The sequence below is a fragment of the Pongo pygmaeus genome, chromosome 8 (assembly GCF_028885625.2).
Source record: "Pongo pygmaeus isolate AG05252 chromosome 8, NHGRI_mPonPyg2-v2.0_pri, whole genome shotgun sequence".
Lineage (NCBI taxonomy): Eukaryota > Metazoa > Chordata > Mammalia > Primates > Hominidae > Pongo > Pongo pygmaeus.
Window position 1 is genome coordinate 86,296,044 of NC_072381.2, and position 14,631 is coordinate 86,310,674.

Here is a 14,631-nt window from a genome sequence, read left to right on the forward strand (position 1 = left end):
CTGGTCTCGAACTCCTGACCTCGTAATTCACCTGCCTCAGACTCCCCAAGTGCTGGGATTACAGACATGAGCCACCGCGACCGGCCATGTCCTGGTATCTTTAAAAATCTTTTGGCTAGTTTCTTGAGACACATACTGCTCAGTACTCAGCTGAATGAATACCAAGTTCTCTCTCAGCAGGTATCTTTCTCCTGTACTGTGCAAAGAACATTACCTACCTTGGTCTCCCCAGAATATCTGCTCTATTTTGCCAACGCAGGCAATCCGCTGGGCTCTGCTTGAGTTCACTCTCCTGCATCGCATCTATAAAATACTAATATCTCTGAAAGCAGCTCGCTTTTTGAGCTCAGATCATTTGCTTCCTGTATCTTCCGGATCACTATTCTTCTTTACTGATTGCCAGCGTCTTAGAAACAGCCTCACTGTTTTTCGGGTTTTTTTTTTTTCTACAGCAGTAGTGAATATTTTAAATAAAGTGTCAATGCTGTAAGTTTCCCTTAAAACGCAAACTCAAGGAAATGCTTTCCCTTTTTCGAGTAGAGAAAGAACTTCCACAGGCGCGCGGCCGAGTTCAAGCCCCACTTATAGTCTCCGGCACCGCGTACGGACTAGCGCGCAGGCGCAGAACCCGTGCGCGCCTAGCCATAACCGCGCTTGCGCCAAGCAGCGACGCGCGCCAACGTGCGAATCCGCGCCTGCCAATTAGAGAGCACAATGGTCCTTGATGCCCGCCCACTAGCCCCTGCAGCCAATCGCCTGCCCCGGCGCGAAGTCGACTGTGACTTCAAAGTAATCTTAGGGATTGTGGGAAGGCAGCTGAACTCGGCGCCTTGAAAGATGGAGGCAGAGGAGACAGAGGCGGAAGCTGCAGCCCTAGAGTAAGTGTTTGCGGCTAAGTGGCAGCTGGGGCGGGGCCTGGGAGGACCTTGTGGGCCCCTATGTGTAATGATTGGTGCCTTCGACCCTGTACAGCTGTTGAGGTTCGACCCTGCCGTGAAGTGATCCTCACGGCAGTCCCGTCTTAGGTTCCTGAGGTGTCTGTTGCCTGCTCCAGGAGTACGGCCTTTGGGGGACCGTTCGCCGCTCCCCACATCCACATAATCCACAGGATGTGCTCTAGGAGACGGTTTCACTTCTGTCTTCTTGTCCCAACACGACACATTCCTGGTCACTTCTCATCCCCATCCCTGCCCCTTCGTAGACTACTCCAGTCCCTAATAATGAAAAAACCCTAGAGTAGACCGAGGCATCCAGCCCTCTGCCCTGAGTCCTTTCTCAGCTATTCCAAGACCCTGCCCCAAGGCTGGTGCTCAGTGCCAGGAGGGATCCCAAGGCCCAGCATTCTTCCCCTTCCGTGCATATCTCCCTGGCTTCCTTCACATCTTGACTCAAATGATTTCTCTTAAGTGAGACACTCCCTATTTAAAATCTCAGCTCTTTCCTCAAACTCCTTATCCACTAGCCCTGCTGATTTTCCTTTTGGCACGTATTACCACCGTGTGCCCTCCATGCACGCGATTCCTGGTTGCAGGCTGTGGGTCCTTCAGGCCCTTGTGTAAAGTCTGGTCAAGGCAAGGCTCTCAATACTATATATACTGATAAACGCATCCACATTTGTTTGTGTACACACACGAACTGTAGAACTAGCACCACAAGAAACTGCAATTTCCCGTGTTTCCTTGCCCCTCCAGGGTCCTGGCTGAGGTGGCAGGCATCCTGGAACCTGTAGGCCTGCAGGAGGAGGCAGAACTGCCAGCCAAGATCCTAGTTGAGTTTGTGGTGGTATGTACAAGATGAGAGCGAGCCTTTCAGAAGCCAGGGTCTGGTCCTGGCTCCTCTTACTGAGTTACAGGGCAGCATTGGCAGAGAGCAGACTTAAGGAAACCTGTAAGGAGGGTAAGGATGTTCCCTGTCTCTGCCCTCCCTCTAAGCAGGACTCTCAGAAGAAAGACAAGCTGCTCTGCAGCCAGCTTCAGGTAGTGGATTTCCTGCAGAACATCCTGGCTCAGGAGGACACTGCTAAGGGTCTGGACCCCTTAGCTTCTGAAGACACGAGCCGTGAGTAGGCAGGGGATTGGAGTAGCAGCTGGCCTGAGTGGGGAAGGAAGGAGGATTTCAGTTAGGTCTCCCATTTGGCTTATGGGAAGGAGGCCCAGTGTTGCAGGGAGGCAGGCTAGCAGGCCACCCTCACTCATGTTCTCATTCCTGGTGGCTCATCTCAGGACAGAAGGCAATTGCAGCTAAGGAACAATGGAAAGAGCTGAAGGCCACCTACAGGGAGCACGTAGAGGCCATCAAAATTGGCCTCACCAAGGCCCTGACTCAGATGGAGGAAGCCCAGAGGAAACGGACACAACTCCAGGAAGCCTTTGAGCAGCTCCAGGCCAAGGTACACCCAGGAGTCTTGAGTACAGGGAGGGAAGGGCAGTCAGATAGGAAGAGGGAAAGAGTGAGCAAGCTGAGTTGTGCCAGCTTGCAGTCTCCCAAAATTCCAGCCAGAAAAAATAGACTTCTCTTGGTTTTTCTCCCTTGCTTATCTGTAGAAACAAATGGCCATGGAGAAACGCAGAGCAGCCCAGAACCAGTGGCAGCTACAACAGGTAGGTTCATCCCCCTAGGAGAATATCCCTTCCTGCCACCATGCCACTGTATCGGCTGTGTCCCCTGTCTAGAAAACCGTTTTGCTTCCTCCTTTGAGGCACTATAATATAAATACCAACATGGGCTTGAATCTCAGTATCACCACTTACCACTGCATGACCTTGGGCAGGTCACCTAACTTTCTGTTTCTTTATCTAAAATGGAGGCAATAATACCACCTATTCTAGAGAGTTATTAAGATGATTAAATGATCATTACAGCGAGGGCTTAAAATAGTACCTGGCACATAGCAAGTTAAATCAGTGTTATCACCTTTGTGCCCCTTCCCCCCAAGAATGCCTCACCCTAGAACAGCTCATTCTGATCTTTCCTTTTTTCTAGGCCCCTACTCCACCCTGAAGTGAATAGAGTCCCTCTTTTCATCATTGAGCCTGAGCCCTGAGCTGGGTGTAGGCTGGAGGGGTTGGAGGGAGTTTCTAAGACTTCAACATCTGATGCATAATGTCTGCACGCTCACTCCTGGCAGGAGAAGCATCTGCAGCATCTGGCGGAGGTTTCTGCAGAGGTGAGGGAGCGTAAGACAGGGACTCAGCAGGAGCTTGAGGGGGTGTTTCAGAAACTTGGAAACCTGAAGCAGCAGGCAGAACAGGAGCGGGACAAGCTGCAGAGGTAAGTTTGGGAGCATGGGCTGCAGATTCAGAATGGTCAGCTGAGATTCCTTTCCTTCACACTTACCTCCTCTTTGCAGGTATCAGACCTTCCTCCAGCTTGTGTATACCCTGCAGGGTAAGCTGTTGTTCCCTGAGGCTGAGGCTGAGGCAGAGAATCTTCCAGATGATAAACCCCAGCAGCTGACTCGACCCCAGGAGCAGAGTACAGGAGACACCATGGGGAGAGACCCTGGTGTGTCCTTCAAGGTAAATGAGAGATGGAACAGGTGGGCGTGGGCAGGCAGGTGGAGACAGAAGCTGGGAGATTGGCCTTACCCATTGTCTATACTGTATTTCTCCAAGGCTGTCGGTCTACAACCTGCTGGAGATACAAATTTGCCATGACTTCCTGGAGGACAACAGCATGGAGAAAGATCCTAGAACAGGTCAGACCCAATCAGGCCTTGGTGTCCCTGGACTGCAAGTGTGGAAGGAGGGAAAGCCTGGTTTACCTCTCTCTGCATCTGAGCTCTGCTACCCATGGAGCAAATGGATGGTGGGAACAGGAAAGAGCTTATGTTATACTTCATTCCCATGCCCAGCCCACCCAGAGCTAACCCCTGTCTTCTTCCCCAGGCCTCTGACTTCCCTCACCTCCCAACCATCATTACAGGAAAGACTGTGAACTCCTGAGTTCAGCCTGATTTCTGACTGCATCCCAGCAAGCTCTGGCATCTGTGGATTAAAATCCCTGGATCTCTCTCAGTTGCATGTTTGTTCATCTTCATATGCTGGCAGGAAGAACTATTAATACAGATACTCAGAAGCCAATAACATGACAGGAGCTGGGACTGGTTTGAACACAGGGTGTGCAGATGAGGAGGGGGTACTGGCCTTGGGCCTCAGGGGTTGCTTCCCCCTATGATGCAGACATGCTGAATTTAATTCAAGGAGGAGGAGAATGTTTTAGGCAGGTGGTTATATGTGGGAAGATAATTTATTCACTAATCCAAATTTTATTCATGGATCCAAATGTTTGTTGAGTCCTTTCTTTGTGCTAAGGTTCTTGCTGTGAACCAGTTATAACAGTGAGCTCATCTGTCTGTTTTAGGATGTATAGCCTAGTGTTAACATTCTTGGTATCTTTTTGTGCCTTATCTAAAACATTTCTCGATCACTAGTTTCAGATGTTCATTTATTATATTCTTTTCAATAGATTCAGAGATTGGCTTTTGTCATCCACTATTGTATGTTTTGTTTCATTGACCTCTAGTGATACCTTCATCGTTTCCTACTTTCTGTTTTCGGATGGAGAAGATGTACCTTTTTTGTCAACTCTTATTTTTATCAGATGATCAACTCATGTATTTGGATCTTTATTTGTTTTCTCAAATAAATATTTAAGGCTATACATTTCTTCTGACTTCCTTTATTTTCACAATCATTCAATTCATAGCATTTCCTATGTTCTGTTATAATTATTTCATTGATTCATAAATTTCTTTGAAAAATAATTTGGTCTTCTGTTGATTGTGGGAAGATAATCTAAGTTTAATTTGGTCAGAGAATATCATCTATTTAACAAACTTTGAAATTTGGTGAGTGAATTATAGCCTTGATGTCATCTTTTTTAATGTTTCACATAGTTTTGGAAAGAATGCATTTTAGATTGTGTGTAGTATTTTCTATTAGATTATGTTTGCAATTTTTGTTTCAATTTATATCTTTTATATACTTAATTTTTTGTTGTCTGAGTATCACCTGAGAGAGGTGTGTTCAAATCTCCAACTGTGAGTGGATTTGTTCATTTCTCTTTATAGTTCCATTTTCTTACATACTTTGCAGCTACTTTATCAAGGTATATGTAAATTTACATTTTTATTTTTCTTCTGAACTGAACTCTTTGTGTGGTAGCCTGCTTCATCTATAGGCTAATGTGTTTAACCTTGAAAACTAATAGTTTTAATATTAATATAACTTTGTCAATTCTTTTGGTTACCCTTTGCTTGACATCCTTTCTCTTGAATTTCCATTCTTTTTTAGTTTCAACCTTTCTTTATATTTACCACTTGTATACAGCATTTAAAGGGTTATTTATAAAAAAAAACTCACATTTGTCTTTATGATTTTCTAGTTGTGTCAATTTTTTATTTGCTTTCTCTTGGCTTTTTATCCCTTTCATGCCTTTTAATTTTATTTTTTATTGTTTCTTCATGCTTTTTGTTTGTTTGTTTAGAGGGTCTAATTTAGACCTGCTAGTTTAGCTTTCATAGTTAGCAATGTCTCAAGTTAGTTAAAGAATTAAAGACTCTTGATCCTTTTCTTAATAAATGAAGCCTAAACAGCTGTAACCATTGATAGATCATCCCACTCTAAACTTTTAAGGTATTTTTGTCCAGTTTATTCTAGCCTGTTTGTGTTCTCATAAATTAATTTTTAAAATTATTTTATACAGTCAATGCTTTATTACTAATTTATTTACTATTTTTGCCCACATTATTTTTACATTTCAGAGCTTTCATGTGGAATACTTTTTCCATCTGAAATAAATGTCTCAGAATTTCCCTTAGAGTTTGTAGACTGTATATTTTAAATTTTACTATGAAAATATTTTTATTTCATCCTTATTCTTGAGAAATGTTTTTATTATGTAGAGAATGCTTGGTAAGCAATTTGACTTAACACATTGAAGAGTAACTCACTGATTCTCTGGTCATCTGGTTTTGATCCTTGATAATGAGAAGTCAATTGTCAGTTTAAAAGCCCTTCCTATGCATTTTTCTACCCACTTGGTGCTTATAACACCTGTATTTAGTGCTCTATAGTTTTACTATATTGTGAATAGTTTGGGACTCTGGTTTACTTATTTATTCATTCATTCTGCTTGCAAATAGTTGAGCTTTCTAAATTGCCACTCTTTCAACAATTCTGGAATATTTTCAGCTTTATCTGTTTAAAAAACACTCTTACCTCTTTTGTATTAGCTTATTGTAAGATGCCAATTAGACATCAATCAAATTTTCTAACTTTTTTCTTCATGTCTTGCAAACTTTCTTTTGTAGTTACCATTGCTCTTTCTCTTTAGATTGCATTCTAGATGCTTTTTCTATTTTAACTTTATATAGCCAAGCTATTGTTTTTTCATCAGTTTCTTAATTTTTGATCTTTGATTTTCATTTCAATAAGTTGTATTAGATCTCAATTTACTACTGCTTTTGAATATTTTCTTCTGGCTTACATTTTGAGCTTTTAAATTTTTTTTTTTTTTAATTCTTGATGTATTTGACTACATAGTAGGTATACTTATGACCTTATTTTTTATTATCTTAATATATGGACACTTCATTATCTTTTTTGGAAAGGTTCATAATATATAACTTTATTGGCCTATCTCTCATACTCCCTGTTTAATGTAGTTCGTGTAGTTTTACTTTGAGCTGCCTATTTTTCCTGAATTTTACCGTTATGGCCTGATACAAAATTGAGAGAATTTGTGTTAACTTCTGTCAATAGCTTGTGGGCATTACCTGTATAACTCTTAGAAATGTTAAAATGAGTGTTTTTAATGTTTTTTATATTTGTGTGCTATCCCATTTTTCATTCCTGTTGTTTATTTTCTTTCTTATTAGTATTTCCCAAAGGCTTTTTTTCTACTTTATAAGTCTTTCAAAAGCACAGGTATTGGCATTATTTTCTTTAATGTTGCTTTTAATATGTTCTTTTAACTATTTTTTGTCTTTATTATTCCCTTCTGCTTTAATTTTTAATATTTGTAGGATTTTTAAAAATTAATATTTGATAATACATATATGTTCTTTCTTATAGTCCAACAAACGCATTTACATATTTACATTTTTATTTGACCACCACTCTGAGAATAATTCATATATTTTAATACATAGGCCATTGATTATTTCTAAGTAGCTTGTAATTTTAGTATTGATTTTATTTTAAATCAAGGAAGTTTCCTTTGTTGCCCTTGCCTCTCAAATGTATTTGTAATAGTGTTTAGTTCCTCAATGGATTTAAGATAATTTTCTGTTATTTTTGATGCACCAAATTTTGTAATCTTACTGTTACTTCTTTTATTCCATTTGCTTCAAATGATATGACACCTCTGAATATTGTTCCTTAAAATTTATTAGTTACATATAGGCTTATATATATGCATAGTCATTATATATGTTCTTACAGGGAAGAGATTTTATCATTTTTGTTCATCACTAAACCCACAAGTTCAAGAAAAATCCTGATAGAGGGTAGATCCACAAACATTGGTGAAAACGTAAATGGTTGCCAAAAATGAAAAAGGAACACAATGCATACAGAAGGTATTCCAAATTTTTAAGTGTGTCTTGGAAGTTTGTATGAGATTTCACAGAGGTAACACCCAAAAAAACATTTTACTTCTATATTATGACTTGTATTGCATCTACTTTTTCCAAAATGTTATTTTTTTCTAACAGAGTTCTAAACGTTGAAAATCATTTAACACATTGCATTCAGTATTTCTGATCATTTTTATCTAATCAGTTTCTAGGATCAGTTTCTAAAAAACAGCATGAGAGAGATAAAACTTGTTCAAAGTACCCTCCTAAAATTATTAAGGTCTTCTATATTTATGTGACTTATTCTATCAGGTAAATATTCTTATTATCCCAGATAGTGTCAGCAAAGCTAATACTGCACATTCTGTCTGTACAGTTTCGAAATTTATAAAACTGAGGTTTCATTTCTAATACTCTCCCCTGCCATCACAAGATGGGCATTTTCCGCTGCTCTTTAACTCTTATAGTGCTAAACTTGCACTTTTTGCAGCAGTGATGATCAGTGAGGGTTTTGAATATCTCTAAAAATAAATGACTTTCTTCCTGTGTTACCAGCACATCATACAATACTAGGCGTATATATTTTACTGAAGTATTGTTTTTATGAGCTTGTTTTTCCAAAAGGGAATAAAATATCTACAAAGCGTGTTAGTGATAACATCTGAGAAGTTTCTGCTAACTCTGAAAATGCCGTAACTATTTATACACAATTTTCTCCTATTGTAGAGCCTTTCTGAGGTTAATACACCTCATTCTTGTCTTACAGAATTTCTGTAACTTGTATTGAATGTTTATGTCTCTTCTTTGAGCCTCTTTATTTCTCTCTTTTATGTATAAGTTCTGAGATATGAATAGAATGTGAAATTAAATAATTTTATTTCATTATGATTCCCAGTCCAGTTTTTCAATGACCCTTTTTATAGATAGAACATTGGGCTCTGAGGAACTTCCTGTTTGGGTTTGTAATTCATTAATTAACAAACATGCCCCACTGATAAAATTTGCTCTTGAAACCCTGACTATCCTAGATTGTTTTGAGGCCAATTTAAAACTGTCATAAATTCGTTATGTCCTCAAATTTATAACTGTTAACAAAATTATGAAAAAGCAAAAACCTTAATCTTCATAGACCTCTGTAATATACAGAGACTGGATTTTGGATGCCATGTTTGTGTGCATTTCTAAATTTTAAATTGTCAGATGGACTTTAGGAAACACACTACCCAAGGTGTGTGTAATTCATTTCATCATGCATTATGTAGTAATTATACCCAAATGTAGAAGTTGATTGTTTAAGTGGGTAGATTACTATATGCCTAAAATCATGTTTTATGATTGATAAAACCAGAGGAAATTCAGGATCATGCTTTCAGAAAGTGATAGGACTATTAGAAAGATAAGGTTATCACTAAAATGTTTAAAATAGATAAACCATAAAAAATATAATTTAGTGCAAACATATTCTGTTTGTATGTACTATAAAAAATAACATGAAGTGAAATAATTGTTTTCTGGAAAAATGAATTATTGTTTAAAATATTCTGTAGATTCTCCAGGTTATCCAATATATGAAATTTTATTGTAAAACTGGGTCTAATCTTAATAACCAAACAGTAAATGTTGATTTTATTAGTCTAGTTAAAAAGCAGTGATATTAAATATTCATCCTTATCATTTAACTAATCATTGAACAATAATTTATTTTTTATATAGGCATTTGAGGAAAAATACTTCTCTTTGGGGATAGAAGCCTATCCACAGTCTCCATGTGTATGAGGGTTGGATAAAAGTAATTTGAAATAATTTATTTACTGAAATATAACATTATCTCTGGTGGTTTCATTCATTCATAAAGATAATAGACTGAGGGAAGATACATGGGTTTCTAGCTTGAAAATTCTAATGTTAATAATCACAAAGCATAACTTTGTTTCAGTATGTTTTCAACAGGGAAATGAGAGGAAAAGGAAAGAAATGATAAATTCACTAGAGAAATTCAATCGTAAAAATATAGAACATGTCTGTGTATGTGGTATTGTTACAGGGGGGTCTTTGTTCTTCAAGCTCCCAAGATGGTGGCGGGCCGCTCCCAAGATGGTGGCGGGCCGCTCCCAAGATGGTGGCGGGCCCTTTGTTCTCTGACCTGGGGTTCTTGGCCTCACGGATTCCAAGGAATGGAACCTTGGGGCATGTGGTGAGTGTTATAACTCTATTAGAAACCGTGGGTCACGGAAGAGAACCGTGGAACCCAGTGACTAGTGTTCAGCTTGTTTAGGACGAACCTGGGCACTTAGCTGTGCAGGAACAATGGCGAGCCTTTAGCCCGATAGGGAGGAGCAATGGATGCCTCGCTGGATCAGGAGGGCAGCGGGCACCCTGCCGTATCCGGAGGGGTATAAGTTAGCGGCAGGTCTGCGACAGTGGCATTCAGCAGTGGTAGAACGGTGTGCGAAAGCTCAGCTCGAGCCAGAACAAACACGGACCAGAAGTGTGTGCAGTTGCAAGATTTAATAGAGTGAAAACAGAGCTCCCATACAATGGGAGGGGACCCAAAGGGGGCTGCCCACTCCCAACTTGAATGCCTGGGGTTTATATCCCAGTCATTGTTCCTCCCTCTGTGCTCTCAGGTGATAGATGATTTGATTATTTCTTTATCTCCTGTTTTTAGCCTAATTGGTATTTTAGTGAGCTCTCTTTACTACCTGATTGGTTGGGTGTGAGCTGAGTTACAAGCCCCGTATTTAAAGGGAGGTGCGGTCGCCTTCTCCAGCTAGGCTTAAGAATTCTTAATCGGCCTAGAAAATCCAGCTAGTCCTGTCTCTCAGTATGTCTTTATACATGTATACATACATAACATAGCCAGGGAGAATGGAAATAAGATGGAAGAAGTGACTACTTGAAAGATATTATGGTATTTTTCAGATTCAGACCCTGCCATTAACCACTTGCTCTCCTAATTCCTGTACACAGGGACATAACATCTTTGCATCCACAAATAAACATACACCAGTACCTTCAACATTAACTATACTTATTTACAAAATGCTCATTGTATAGTATTAGGGAATATTTTACAAAGAGCTACCCCTTAAGCTTAGCTTCAAATAGATGAAATTATCCAGAGGCAGATTTCATCAAACATTTATTGAATGTCAGCTCTGTGCTGAACATAAGTTCTAAGAATCTTTTAAAAAGAAAAAACTCGGTTGGGCGCAGTGGCTTATGCCTGTAATCCCAGCACTTTGGGAGGCCGAGGCGGGCAGATCATGTGGTCAGGAGATCGAGACCACAGTGAAACCCCGTCTCTACTAAAAATACAAAAAATTAGCCAGGGGAGGTGACGGATGCCTGTAGTCCCAGCTACTCGGGAGGCTGAGGCAGGAGAATGGTGTGAACCCGGGAGGCAGAGCTTGCAGTGAGCCGAGATCACGCCACTGCACTCCAGCCTGGGTGACAGAGTAAGACTCCATCTCAAAAAAAAAAAAAAAAAAAGCAAAGAAAAAACTCAATAGTCCTACCTTCTTTGAGTTTAAATTTGGAGTCAGGAAAGAAAAAAAATTATGAAAAATAATTCTATTAAAACAATGTTTATTACATTATTTTCAAAGACTAAGAAGCAGGATGTTTTGGAAGCACCAAGGATAATCTGTAATACTAAGCAAGGGAAACATAAGTGAAATAAAGGAAGTGAGAGACTGATGGAATCAGGAATGCAAGTGGCCAAGCAGAGTTTGGAGCAGAGGATGGAAAGGAGGAAATGGGAATAGTGAGTTCACAAGGGCTTTTTATCTTTACCCTGATGGCTATAGGGATTCAAAGTCTTCACCCTGAAGCCGTGGAAACCTGCTGAAGTTTTCTTTCCTACTTTGTCAAATAATCTCCAGGTGCAATTTAGTATGTTGAAATAGAGCTATCAAAGAAGTCACACCATCAATGAGCACATTTATGAGTTCTGGGCAGAATTCACATTTAGAAAGCAGTGCAAATACTTCCATCCTCTCGAAGTAAACACATTTCCCTGAGTAACCATTGCTTATTATTGGGACTTGCTATAATGACGGCAGCCAAAGAGCTGAAATCCATTTAGGCAATTAGATACACTAAAGCAACATTGGAGTGGCACCAGAATGGAGCTTCTATTTCTAAATGCTTAAATGCCTCTACTTAAAAATAAGTCACTACTTAAAAATACAATTACCGTAATTATGAATTGCTGTACATTCTAGCCACCAAAATAATTCCCAAAGTAGTTAAATGGCACTAGTATTCCTGGATGGTCACAGTTAGTAATCAAAATAAAAACACACCTACTGGAAAGTGATGAACCACCCATCCCACAGCTCAGTGCTTTTCGGTATATTAATCACTAAAGACTCATGACTTCCTAAGAACATTGGAAAGCATTTTCAGCAATGCAGAATCAGTTGTGCCTGAGTAACAGCCTCCTTATCAAGGCTTCAGAGACTAAGAATTTAAAATATGGAAAAAAAAACTCATCGATAGTGAATTTGTCTTAAATATTTGTATTAATAAAGAATAATACAAAATGTTTGTATTAAAGAATAGTAATCTATTTCACATTAATTAGTAAAATCTTAGTTTTTCAACAAGACTCTTAATAACATGAATTTTAACAATTATGTTCAACAGTATTCAGAGATTCTTGGAATTTAAAGAGAAAAAGTGCTGTACATTAGGTGCCTATGTCATCCTTGGCACTAGCAGCAGGGTGCGCTAATTCTTTTGAGGAAGTAATAATAAAAATTGTATTTGATTTATAAAAAGTTTCATTGGTATTATAAGAAGAGGTTTTCTCTTTTACCCACTTCACTCCTGTGTCTACCCTCATCTCAAGAATTTTCAGGAACTAACTAGCTAAATCTAACTCTTGGTGTGGTGGCAGCTGTGGTGGTGTTGATATGAAAGAGTAGAAGTAGTAAAAGAAATGTTATCACAACAAAAAGGAAGGGCAAATATTCAGGTAATTCTAACAATCGTCATTACGTACTGTATATATTTTGTATAGGACACAAACTGAACCCATGGGGTTCCATGCCCCTCGAGGCATACCTTTTGTTTTATATTTAAATAATGAAATGATTTGGGCCTTTGCATTGCATTTTTTGTATCTCTAGAAAACTTAGTTTCCAATAAGAAAGGTGTTAAGAAAAACATCTTTATTAAAGTACTTTACAATAAAATAATACTTTCTGTTAAAAAATGTTAATTTTTATCTTGTAAACCTAGGTTATAAAGCTGTTTGATGACCTGATTTGGTTTATCTAGCTAGGTATCTTGAAGTATCAAATGCATTAAAAATATATATGCATTTACATATATTCTAAACTGTTGTCAGGCATCCTTCTCTTCATAATTTAATTTATTTTGCTTTTTTTTAAGTAGTCATTTATTTCAATTATAAAGACACCTGGAAGCTACAGGAAACTCATCTAACTTAGTTGCAGTTCTGATTGCTATCAGCCGTTTGCTATTTTTTTACCTGAGTTTCCTGTTTATTTGTAAAGAGTCTAAATGACAGCCTGGTTCATTTTTAAATTTTGTATTAGGAGCAGCATTCACATTTCGTGCTGTCTTTGAATTCAAGAGATGTTTGTCTCTTGGGTGTTTGTCTTAGTTGAATAATATTAAAGTTTTGTGAGGAGAACAATGTACTTGTTTTATTTGATCTCAGTTGAAGTCTATATAACATTTATTATGGGGTTATACGAAATTATATGAAGGTCACTGTAATAATCGAAATGTGTTATCTTGGAAGATAGTACCACTGAGCTTTTAGTTCTTAAAACTTGATGTGCAATAGAGCCACTTGGAAGTGGTTTTTTAAACGCAGGTTTCAATCATCTCTAGGAGATTGCAATTCTCAATTCCTGGTTTAGATTTTCAAAAGTTAACAAATACCTCAAGTGATTCTGATGTAATGGATTTAGGGACCATTTTCTGAGAAATTTTATACTATTTCTCGTTAAGGCTTTAGCATATTAACAAGTCACAAGATGATACTTAAAACTATGCAACAACAGACATGTACATTCTGAAAAGGACTGGACATCTAGAAAGGAGTTTAAAGTACTGTTATACTAGGAAGAACCGGGTGTGATATAGTGATGGGAGCACTGTGTTCTGGCCTAAATCTGAAGTCAAAAAAGATGTGCACCCTGAGGCAGAAAGATGATGCCGAAAAGATAGTAATGGTAGAATGAAAACAAACTTCTGCTTTAGAGTGTTTGGGCAAAGTAATATTTTTATTAAACTCATACATGCTCACGCTCACACACACAGGCCTGAAAAGCAGATAATGTTAGATAAAGTGAGTATAAAATCTTGTTTTGTTCCCACAAGAAATAAACTCAGAAAATGGAAATCCTTATCTATGAAGAGATAAATTGCCCAATTTACTGGCTGTTCACCAAACACAGAGCTCAGTGACAGTTCCTATCCTCCTTTGGGATTAGATGAAGCCATATGACTGGATTATAGCTAAAAGAGTGTGGGAAGAAATGATATATACCACTTTCAACTAGAGCTCATGAAAAACTCCCACACCCCGTCTTCCATTCTTTTTCTGTCTACTGACTAAATGGACAGGACACTGAGGAGCATGAGGAAGGTAGAGTCACAAAATGGAGAGAGCCTGGATCCTTGTCACTTGGAAGAAAATGGTTTAAGTAAGGATAACTGTGTTGGATTACTCTGAGTGAGGCGTGGGAAATAAAAACAACATTATGATTATATGAAGTCACTGAAATATTGAGGTTGTGATATCAGAGAGTTTAAACGTTCTGAACACTATCCTGATTTCCCTAAGCCAATATTTCAGGAAAATCTCTTCAACTATTGTTGATAATAATTAAACATGTGTTGGGCTAGGAAAAGCTACTCTTTGAAAGATCTTTATCTTCAGTATAAAAAAATTGTAGGCACGCACAATTTTAAACTGGAATTTCCACTTTAAGAGGGATTTTTGTCAAAGGAAGGGATGCTAGTTGTATTAAATTCTCCATTTCCCACATCAAAGATGCAAAAATGTGTTA

At 38.5% G+C, this 14,631-nt stretch overlaps 1 protein-coding gene across 6 annotated transcripts; it reads left to right on the plus strand.

The window, feature by feature from the left end:
* Positions 1-759: 759 nt before the first annotated feature.
* ZWINT (ZW10 interacting kinetochore protein) lies at positions 760-4,662 on the plus strand. 6 transcript variants are annotated; one of them, XM_054435985.2, is made up of 9 exons: positions 760-878; positions 1,692-1,782; positions 1,935-2,058; positions 2,223-2,389; positions 2,544-2,600; positions 3,128-3,270; positions 3,350-3,518; positions 3,615-3,697; positions 3,888-4,662. In XM_054435985.2, the coding sequence occupies exons 1-8, from the start codon at positions 838-840 to the stop codon at positions 3,654-3,656; spliced, it is 834 nt and encodes a 277-aa protein (XP_054291960.1). In that variant the 5' UTR covers positions 760-837; the 3' UTR covers positions 3,657-3,697; positions 3,888-4,662. The 6 variants fall into 6 exon arrangements, with proteins under 6 accessions (XP_054291960.1, XP_054291965.1, XP_054291962.1 ...); XM_054435990.2 differs by having other exon boundaries at positions 3,128-3,166; positions 3,387-3,518; XM_054435987.2 differs by having other exon boundaries at positions 767-878; positions 3,128-3,166; positions 3,369-3,518.
* Positions 4,663-14,631: the final 9,969 nt, after the last annotated feature.

Coding starts and splice junctions, on each gene's coding strand:
- ZWINT (XM_054435984.2), top strand. CDS start 838: ATGGAGGCAGAGGAGACAGAGGCGGAAGCTGCAGCCCTAGA. Junction 2,059..2,222: donor AGCTTCTGAAGACACGAGCC/GTGAGTAGGCAG, acceptor GGCTCATCTCAG/GACAGAAGGCAATTGCAGCT. Junction 2,601..3,127: donor ACCAGTGGCAGCTACAACAG/GTAGGTTCATCC, acceptor CACTCCTGGCAG/GAGAAGCATCTGCAGCATCT.